The sequence below is a fragment of the Sander vitreus genome, chromosome 2 (genome assembly GCF_031162955.1).
Source record: "Sander vitreus isolate 19-12246 chromosome 2, sanVit1, whole genome shotgun sequence".
Lineage (NCBI taxonomy): Eukaryota > Metazoa > Chordata > Actinopteri > Perciformes > Percidae > Sander > Sander vitreus.
In genome coordinates, this window is record NC_135856.1 from 1,159,938 (window position 1) to 1,170,436 (window position 10,499).

Consider the following 10,499-nt stretch of genomic DNA (forward strand, 5'->3'; position numbering starts at 1 on the left):
AGCAAAACAATCACTGTTGTGAAGGTAAATACAAGCTGGACAACATATTAACTTACATCGTAGCTTGTTTCTCTGACTGCCGACAGCAGCGATCTCACTTAATACTGGAACATTGTCAAAGATTGTTGTTCCCAAAAAATAAATACCAAAAGCCGTCTTGGCTGTTTGAAAGAACGATAGCAGAGTACGAGGAGGAACTTTGTCGAGCGACAACGGGAGCTACTGGACGCTTTTTTCAACCCTCAGCTTCGGTTCCACAGAGCAGGTTTGTTCATTAAACCTTCAGTTGATCTTTCTCTCCTTCCTGTCATCTGTTCTCTCAGCAACGATACGACGATAGGACGTATGTAAATAAGCATTTGTACATAGATCTATTGTAATCTTTAACAGGCCTTCGCCAAACCCACCAGACTCCATGTAAATAATCAGTACTTTTATCATCGTAAAACACACTGCATTCAAAGTGGACAGAAACACAATAAAACTATCAAACGCCGTCTTGGTTCATCTTTCCACTGTTCCAACAATCACCACTCTGGTTTGGTTGATATAAACTCTTAATTCACACATTTACATGTGGAAATATGCTGGCTGTATACACGCTAAAAGTCCTGATTATTTACATGGAGTCTGGTGGGTTTGGTGATGGTGATTTCATGTTAAACTAAAAGGATCTTACTCTTTAACTAAAAGCTCTATCTCTGTAGGTAATGTTGTCAGACTCTTAGAATAATAATCTGAGTCTGTCAGCGGCAACAACAGAACTTTTAGTGGATGGAAACTTTACCTTTTAATTAGGAGTTTAAACACAGACACAACAGGAAGAATACATCCATCAAATCAAGTCACTAATAATCAGCATGTGGCCTTGTTTTATTTCATTTATTTGCAGCAAGTGATCATTACAACACACAGCATTGGACACAGAATCAGGAGAAACAGCCTTTAACCCACTTCTAACAGGACTACCCCTTCAAAGGGAGGGAGCGTAATATGTAGTCGTAGCCAGGATAACATCCATGCTGTTCAGAAGATGAAGTTACTGCTGGTCAGCCTTCAATGTGGAGAGAAGATCAGAATATAACAACACAGCTATCAGGGCATGAGGAGGAGGCAGGAGGAAACAGCTTGGCTCTCAAACATCTTCACAACGAGGCAGTGTGAATGCGCTGGTGGTGAGATTTAAGGCTACCCCCCTCAGAAAACATTTTCCCACATTCTTCACACCAGTACGGCTTCTCTCCAGTGTGAACACGTTGGTGAGATTTAAGTTGGCCACACGTAGAAAACATTTTCCCACATTGTTCACACCAGTACGGCTTCTCTCCAGTGTGAACACGTCGGTGAGATTTAAGGTGACTACTCATAGAAAACGTTTGACCACATTGATCACAGCTGTACGGCTTTTCTCCAGTGTGAACACGCTGGTGAGATTTAAGGTTACCATTCATAGAAAACGTTTTCCCACATTGATCACAGCTATAGGGCTTCTCTCCAGTGTGAATGTGTTTATGTGTTTTCAGGTGATTCTGTAGTGTGAAAGCTGCCCCACATTGATCACAGCTCTACGGCTTCTCTCCAGTGTGAATGCGTTGATGTTTTTTTAGGTCACTCTGTTGTGTGAAAGCTGCCCCACATTGATCACAGCTGTACGGCTTCTCTCCAGTGTGAATGCGTTGATGTATTTTTAGGTAACTCCGTGTGTGAAAGCTGCCCCACATTGATCACAGCTGTACGGCTTCTCTCCAGTGTGAATGCGTTGATGTATTTTTAGGGTACTCTGTAGTGTGAAAGCTGCCCCACATTGATCACAGCTGTATCGATTCTCTCCATTGTGAACTCTCTGATGAATCTTTAAATATCCAGATGATGTGAAGGATTTGTCACAGTGTTGACAGTGGTGACGTTTGGGTCCCTCTCCTCCTCTCTGTTTCTATAGCAAGAGACAAACAGAGAGAGAGAGTTAGTGAACAAACTTCTTTAAACCCTGTACTTGTTCTCACTCACAATATTCACTCTTCATACAATACATTTTTGAAAATGTGTGTGCAAATGTACTCTTCATACCTCTTATAAGTTCTGACATATTCTACATTTTTAAGACAAGTTTCCCCATTCAAGTGAATGGGTACAATTTACAAACAAACATTTGTACTCTCTTCAGTTTTACTTTCAGTTAGAAATTCCATGGTCACTTTAAATTTGATGTCAAAAGGAAGATAAAGTTCTTTTGGTTGAAGCCATGTTACTATGGAAGCCATCGGGCTCTTCTAACCTCAGTAGTCTTAACGTGAGGTGTAAACTTAGCAAAAAGATAGTCATTTTAAAAACTAAACATAGTAGTGTAAATGTAGCCCAAGTCTCATGATAGTAGCATATTAAATAGTGTTAGGTAACCCTCCAGGATTACAGAAATGGTTTGTTGGCAAGTTACCAAATGGCTCAGAATTACATGAAATCAACATGTTGTTAAAATGTTCCCATGTTTCTGTGTCTAAGTGACTGATGGGAACAACAATCTTTGAAATTGGTCCAGTATTAAACAAGAAAGCAGTGACCAGTGGCGGCAGACCGACTTACAATGTAAAACTATAGGGCATAGTCAGTTTCCGTCCACTAAAAGTGCTGTTTTTGCCGCCGACAGACTCAGATTATTCTTCTAGAGGCTGAGGAGGAGCAACTAGGTCGAGGCGGGCTGAGAAGAGCGACTAGGTCGAGGCGGGCTGAGGAGGAGCGACTAGGTCGAGCCGGGCTGAGGAGGAGCAACTAAGTCAAGCCGGGCTGAAGAGGAGCGACTAGGTCGAGACGAGGCTCGAGACAGGCTGAGGAGGAGCGACTAGGTCGAGACGGGCTGAGGAGGAGCGACTAGGTCGAGACAGGCTGAGGAGGAGCGACTAGGTCAAGACGGGCTGAGGAGGAGCGACTAGGTCGAGTCCGGGCTGAGGAGGAGCGACTAGGTCGAGTAAAGCTGAGGAGGAGCGACTAGGTTGAGCCAGGCTGAGGAGGAGCGACTAGGTCGAGCCCGGGCTGAGGAGGAGCGACTAGTTCGAGCCGGGCTGAGGAGGAGCGACAAGGTCGAGTAAAGCTGAGGAGGAGCGACTAGTTCGAGCCGGGCTGAGGAGGAGCGACTAGGTCGAGCCGGGCTGAGGAGGAGCGACAAGGTCGAGCCGGGCTGAGGAGGAGCGACTAGGTCGAGACGGGCTGAGGAGGAGCGACAAGGTCGAGACGGGCTGAGGAGGAGCGACTAGGTCGAGGCGGGCTGAGGAGGAGCGATGAGGTCGAGCCGGGCTGAGGAGGAGCGACGGGCTGAGGAGGAGAGACTAGGTCGAGACGGGCTGAGGAGGAGCGACTAGGTCGAGACGGGCTGAGGAGGAGCGACTAGGTCGAGACGGGCTGAGGAGGAGCAACTAGGTCGAAGTTTGCTGAGGAGGAGCGACTAGGTCGAGTCAAGCTCAGGAGGAGCGACTAGGTCGAGACGGGCTGAAGTAATTTGGATAGATGTGTGTTCACGGCTTTTCTCAACAGACCGCGAAGTCGATCACAGATTTGCTGATGCTAAAATGGAGAATGCACGTTGTGCATACTTTACACAGAGTGAGCAGCAGCTTCGTATGGAAGTTTGATGAAGTGAAACTAAAAAGTATCAAACAGCAGAAAAAGTATCAAACAGCAGAAAAAAGTATCAAACAGCAGAAAAAAGTATCAAACAGCAGAAAAAGTATCAAACAGCAGAAAAAGTATCAAACAGAAAAAAGTATCAAACAGAAAAAAGTATCAAATAACGAGAAAAGTATCAAAGCCTGATCGATCAAACGGCATGAAAAAGTGATCAAAAAGTATCAAACGGCCGAGAAAGTTGTCAAACGGCAGAAAAGTGTCAAATCGGCAGGAAAAAGAGCATCAGACGGCAGATGAAAAGTGATCAAAGCGAGCATCCAAAAAGTATCAGCGGCTGGAGAAAAGATGTCAAACAGCAGAAAGAAAGTGTATCCAGAGCAGCAGAAAAAGTATCAGACGGAAAGAAGTGTCAGGCAGAGTATCAAACAGCAGAAAAGTACTCAAAGCAGCAGAAAAAGCATCAGCAACAGAAAAGCATCCAGCAGAAAAGTCCTCAGACAGAAAGTATCAAATCAGCAGAAAGTGTCAAACAGCAGAAAAAAGTATCCAACAGAAAAAAAGGTATCAAACAGAAAAAGTATCAAACAGAAAAAGTATCGAACAGACAGAAAGTATCAAACAACAGAGAAAAAGTGATGCATCAACAGAAAAAGTATCAAACATAGAAAAAGTATCAAATAACAGAAAAAAGTATCAAACAACAGAAAAAAGTATCAAACAGCAGAAAAAAGTATCAAAAAGTATCAAACAGAAAAAAGTATCAAATAACAGAAAAAAGTATCAAATAGCAGAAAAAAGTATCAAATAGCAGAAAAAAGTATCAAACAGAATAAAAAGTATCAAACAGCAGAAAAAAGTATCAAACAGTAGAAAAAAGTATCAAATAGCAGAAAAAAGTATCAAATAGCAGAAAAAAGTATCAAACAGCAGAAAAAAGTATCAAATAGAAGAAAAAAGTATCAAATAGCAGAAAAAAGTATCAAACAGCAGAAAAAAGTATCAAACAGCAGAAAAAAGTATCAAACAACAGAAAAAAGTATCAAACAACAGAAAAAAGTATCAAACAACAGAAAAAAGTATCAAACAACATAAAAAGTATCAAACGGCAGAAAAAAGTATCAAACAGCAGAAAAAGTATCAAACAACAGAAAAAAGTATCAAACAGCATGAAAAGTATCAAAGAAAAAGTATCAACAGAAAAAAGTATCAAACAGAAAAAAGTATCAAACAGTAGAAAAAAGTATCAGCAGAAAAAAGTATCAAATAACAGAAAAAAGTATCAAACGGCATAAAAAGTATCAAACGGCAGAAAAAAGTATGAAAACGGCAGAAAAAAGTATCAAAGTAACAAATAGCAGAAAAAAGTATCAAAGTAACAAATAACAGAAAAAAGTATCAAACAGAAAAAAGTATCGAACTGAAAAAAGCATCAAAAAGCAGAAAAAAGTGTCAAACAGAAGAAAAAAAGTATCAAATAGCAGAAAAAAGTATCAAACAGAAAAAAGTATCAAATAGCAGAAAAAAGTATCAAACAGCAGAAAAAAGTATCAAACAGCAGAAAAAAGTATCAAACAGCAGAAAAAAGTATCAAATAGCAGAAAAAAGTATCAAACAGAAAAAAGTATCAAACAGCAGAAAAAAGTATCAAACAGCAGAAAAAAGTATCAAACAGCAGAAAAAAGTATCAAACAGCAGAAAAAAGTATCAAACAGCAGAAAAAAGTAAGAAACAGCAGAAAAAAGTATCAAACAGCAGAAAAAAGTATCAAACAGAAAAAAGTATCAAACAGCAGAAAAAAGTATCAAACAGCAGAAAAAAGTATCAAACAGCAGAAAAAAGTATCAAAAAGTATCAAATAGCAGAAAAAAGTATCAAATAACAGAAAAAAGTATCAAATAGCAGAAAAAAGTATCAAACAGCAGAAAAAAGTATCAAATAGCAGAAAAAAGTATCAAAGTAACAAATAGCAGAAAAAAGTATCAAATAGCAGAAAAAAGTATCAAACAGCAGAAAAAAGTATCAAACAGCAGAAAAAGTAAGTAACAGCAGAAAAAAGTATCAAACATCAGAAAAAAGTATCAAACATAAAAAAGTATCAAATCACAGAAAAATGTATCAAAACAGCAGAAAAAAGCATCAAACAGGAAAAAGCATCAAACGGCAGAAAAAGTATCAAAAGTATCAAAACGGCAGAAAAAGTATCAAAAGTGATCAAACGGCAGAAAAAGTATCAAAACAGAAAGTATCAAACAGCATAAAAAGTATCAAACAGCAGAAAGTATCAAACAGCAGAAAAGAGTATCAAACAGCGAGAAAAAGTATCAAACAGCAGAAAATTATCAAACAGAAAGTATCAAACACAGAAAGTATCAAACAACAGAAAAAGAGTATCAAACAGAAAAAAGTATCAAACAGAAAAAAGTATCAAATAACAGAAAAAAGTATCAAACGGGAAAAAAAGTATCAAACAATAGAAAAAAGTATCAAACGGGAAAAAAAGTATCAAACAACGGCAGAAAAAAGTATCAAAAAAGTATCAAACAGCATAAAAAAGTATCAAACAGAAAAAAGTATCAAACAGCAGATAAAAGTATCAAACAACAGCAGAAAAAAGTATCAAACAACAGAAAAAAGTATCAAACAACAGAAAAAAGTATCAAACAACAGAAAAAAGTATCAAATAACAGAAAAAAGTATCAAATAACAGAAAAAAGTATCAAACAACAGAAAAAAGTATCAAACAACAGAAAAAAGTATCAAATAGAAAAAAAGTATCAAATAACAGAAAAAAGTATGAAACAACAGAAAAAAGTATCAAAAAACAGAAAAAAGTATCAAACAGCAGAAAAAAGTATCAAATAGCAGAAAAAAGTATCAAACAGCATAAAAAGTATCAAACAGAAAAAAAGTATCAAACAGAATAAAAAGTATCAAACAGCAGAAAAAAGTATCAAAGAACATAAAAAGTATCAAACAGAGAAAAAAGTATGAAACAGCAGAAAAAAGTATCAAACAACATAAAAAGTATCAAACAGAAAAAAGTATCAAACAGAAGAAAAAAGTATCAAACAGCAGAAAAAAGTATCAAACAGCAGAAAAAAAAGTATCAAACATCAGAAAAAAGTATCAAAAAGTATCAAACAGCAGAAAAAAGTATCAAACAACAGAAAAAAGTATCAAACAACAGAAAAAAGTATCAAACAACAGAAAAAAGTATCAAACAACAGAAAAAAGTATCAAATAACAGAAAAAAGTATCAAACAACAGAAAAAAGTATCAAACAGCAGAAAAAAGTATCAAACAACAGAAAAAAGTATCAAATAACAGAAAAAAGTATCAAATAGCAGAAAAAAGTATCAAACAACAGAAAAAAGTATCAAACAGAAAAAAGTATCAAACAGAAAAAAAAGTATCAAACAACAGAAAAAAGTATGAAACAGAAAAAAGTATGAAACAGAATAAAAAGTATCAAACAGAAAAAATTATCAAACAGCAGAAAAAAGTATCAAACAACAGAAAAAAGTATCCAACAGAAAAAAGTATCAAATAGAAAAAAAGTATCAAACAACATAAAAAGTATCAAACAGAAAAAAAGTATCAAACAGCATAAAAAGTATCAAACAGAAAAAAAGTATCAACCTGCATAAAAAGTATCAAACAGCAGAAAAAAGCATCAAACAGAAAAAAGTATCGAACTGACAAAAGTATCAAAAAGAAAAAAGTATCAAACAACAGAAAAAGTATCAAACAACAGAAAAAAGTATCCAACAGAAAAAAGTATCAAAAAGTATCAAACAGCATAAAAAGTATCAAAAAGAAAAAAGTATCAAACAACAGAAAAAAGTATCAAACAACAGAAAAAAGTATCAAACAGCAGAAAAAAGTATCAAACAGAAAAAAGTATCAAACAGAAAAAAGTATCAAACAGAAAAAAGTATCAAACAGCAGAAAAAAGTATCAAAAAGAAAAAAGTATCAAACAGAAAAAAGTATCAAACAGAAAAAAGTATCAAATAACAGAAAAAAGTATCAAACGGGAAAAAAAGTATCAAACAGCAGAAAAAAGTATCAAACAGAAAAAAAAGTATCAAACAACAGAAAAAAGTATCAAACAGCAGAAAAAAGTATCAAACAGCAGAAAAAAGTATCAAACAACAGAAAAAAGTATCAAACAACAGAAAAAAGTATCAAACAACAGAAAAAAGTATCAAATAGCATAAAAAAGTATCAAACAGTAGAAAAAAGTATCAAACAGTAGAAAAAAGTATCAAACAGTAGAAAAAAGTAGAAAAAAGTATCAATCAAACAGCAGAAAAAAGTATCAAACAGAAAAAAAGTATCAAACAGAAAAAAAGTATCAAACAGAAAAAAAGTATCAAACAGAAAAAAGTATCCTACAGCATAAAAAGTATCAAACAGAAAAAAGTATCAAACAGAAAAAAGTATCAAACAACAGAAAAAAGTATCAAACAGCAGAAAAAAGTTACAGCAGAAAAAAGTATCAAACAGCAGAAAAAAGTATCAAAAAAGTATCAAACAGCAGAAAAAAGTATCAAACAGCAGAAAAAAGTATCAAACAGCAGAAAAAAGTATCAAACAGAAAAAAGTATCAAACAGCAGAAAAAAGTATCAAACAGCAGAAAAAAGTATCAAACAGCAGAAAAAAGTATCAAACAGAAAAAAGTATCAAACAGAAAAAAGTATCAAACAGAAAAAAGTATCAAACAGAAAAAAGTATCAAAAAATAGAAAAAATAGTATCAACCAACAGAAAAAAGTATCCAACAGAAAAAAAGTATCAAATAGAAAAAAGTATCAAACAGCAGAAAAAAGTATCAAATAGAAAAAAGTATCAAATAACAGAAAAAAGTATCAAACAGAAAAAAGTATCAAACAGAAAAAAGTATCAAACAGTAGAAAAAAGTATCAAACAGAAAAAAAAGTATCAAACAGAAAAAAGTATCAAACAGCAGAAAAAAGTATCAAACAGAAAAAAGTATCAAACAGAAAAAAGTATCAAATAGAAAAAAGTATCAAACAGAAAAAAGTATCAAACAGAAAAAAGTATCAAACAGAAAAAAGTATCAATCAGAAAAAAGTAACCGTCGGCTACGTGTCTAGCGTGCGCTGCATCTATTAGGAGCTACGTTGAAACGGAGAAGATGAACTGAACGGTGCCAAACAAACCAGAGAAGCTGAAATTAAGTAATAAAATTTGTCAGAAAAAAAAATACTTGGCTGGTGGAGAATCTGATTGGCCGGTAACTTTAAAAACCTTCAAGCTTGTGATCAGAAAAGTTAATTTAAAGCCCTGCATGGGGACGGGTTAAAAATCACTATAAAGATTATAACCGGTTGAGACACAGGACTGTTGAAATGGTGGCCCGCAGGACTTCACAAAGATATATATATATATTAGGGCTGTCAATCAATTAAAAAATGTAATCTAATTAATTACATACTCTGTGATTAATTAATCAATATTAATCTCATACATAATTAACGGTGCCTGAACTGATACTTTTTAAGAAAGTAAAAAAAGAAAAGAAATAAAAAGGTATAAACAACAGTTGGTGACATTAAAGAACGGCTTGTTTATTGCTAAGGCCATATGGTCAACATTAAATGATTTAATAATAATTTATAACAATAACAATAACTTATTTCACTAGTAAACTGCTGTTGAACGACAAAAACAACAACCAGATGGTAAAAGGACATTTACAATAACTTCAAATGCACCACGAGGCTGTAGTTTACCAGTTTTATTGAACGCACCGTCTGTGTTGTTTCTCCGACGGCAGCTGCAGATTGTTACATCCCGGTGTTGAATCCTCTACAGTAAAACACAGTCACTCTTTACACCGTTTAGCGTTAGCTGTCAGCATTTAACCCTGTTTAATCCAGCTACTAGCTAGTGGTAGGCTAACGTTAGCTGCTGTCGAGTATAGTGTTAACTAGCTAGTGGTAGGCTAACGTTAGCTGCTGTCGAGTATAGTGTTAACTAGCTAGCGGTAGGCCAACATTAGCTGCTGTTGAGTATTGTGTTAACTAGCTAGCGGTAGGCTAACGTTAGCTGCTGTCGAGTATAGTGTTAACTAGCTAGCGGTAGGCCAACGTTAGCTGCTGTCGAGTATAGTGTTAACTAGCTAGCGGTAGGCTAACAGTAGCTGCTGTCGAGTATAGTGTTAACTAGCTAGCGGTAGGCCAACGTTAGCTGCTGTCGAGTATAGTGTTAACTAGCTAGCGGTAGGCTAACGTTAGCTGCTGTCGAGTATAGTGTTAACTAGCTAGCGGTAGGCTAACGTTAGCTGCTGTCGAGTATAGTGTTAACTAGCTAGCGGTGGGCTAACGTTAGCTGCTGTTGAGTATAGTGTTAACTAGCTAGCGGTAGGCTAACGTTAGCTGCTGTTGAGTATAGTGTTAACTAGCTAGCGGTAGGCTAACGTTAGCTGCTGTTGAGTGTAGTGTTAACTAGATAGTGGTAGGCTAACGTTAGCTGCTGTCGAGTATAGTGTTAACTAGCTAGCGGTAGGCTAACGTTAGCTGCTGTTGAGTATAGTGTTAACTAGCTAGCGGTAGGCTAACGTTAGCTGCTGTTGAGTATAGTGTTAACTAGCGTCACATGCAGCGGGGTTTGTGTTTCCTGTAACGTCTGTTTCAGAGCAGCAGAGAGAAGAGCAGACATATCAGTGGAGCCAGATTTTTCGTCTGTATGCAAACGTCAATATGGAATGGATTAATCTGCGTTAATTTTTTTAACGCGTTATTTTTTTCTCAGATTAATTAATCAAAATATATATATATATATATATTTATTTATATATATTTATTTATTAGGGCTGTCAACCGATTAACATTTTTTAATAGCGATTAATCGCAT

At 35.8% G+C, this 10,499-nt stretch overlaps 1 protein-coding gene across 1 annotated transcript; it reads left to right on the forward strand.

The window, feature by feature from the left end:
* Window positions 1-3,963: 3,963 nt before the first annotated feature.
* LOC144530821 (uncharacterized) lies at window positions 3,964-9,694 on the forward strand. Its single transcript, XM_078270585.1, has 3 exons — window positions 3,964-4,054; window positions 7,233-7,701; window positions 7,955-9,694. Exons 1-3 carry the CDS (start codon window positions 3,964-3,966, stop codon window positions 8,457-8,459), a joined length of 1,065 nt encoding a protein of 354 aa, XP_078126711.1. The 3' UTR covers window positions 8,460-9,694.
* Window positions 9,695-10,499: the final 805 nt, after the last annotated feature.

What these genes read in the sequence shown, in the direction of transcription:
- LOC144530821 (XM_078270585.1), top strand. Translation starts at nt 3,964, where the DNA reads ATGTCAAACAGCAGAAAGAAAGTGTATCCAGAGCAGCAGAAAAAGTAT. An exon ending in GAGTATCAAACAGCAGAAAA is followed by an intron (nt 4,055 to 7,232) that starts GTACTCAAAGCA and finishes CAGCATAAAAAG; the next exon opens with TATCAAACAGAAAAAAAGTA. An exon ending in AGTATCAAACAGAAAAAAAA is followed by an intron (nt 7,702 to 7,954) that starts GTATCAAACAAC and finishes ACAGAAAAAAAG; the next exon opens with TATCAAACAGAAAAAAAGTA.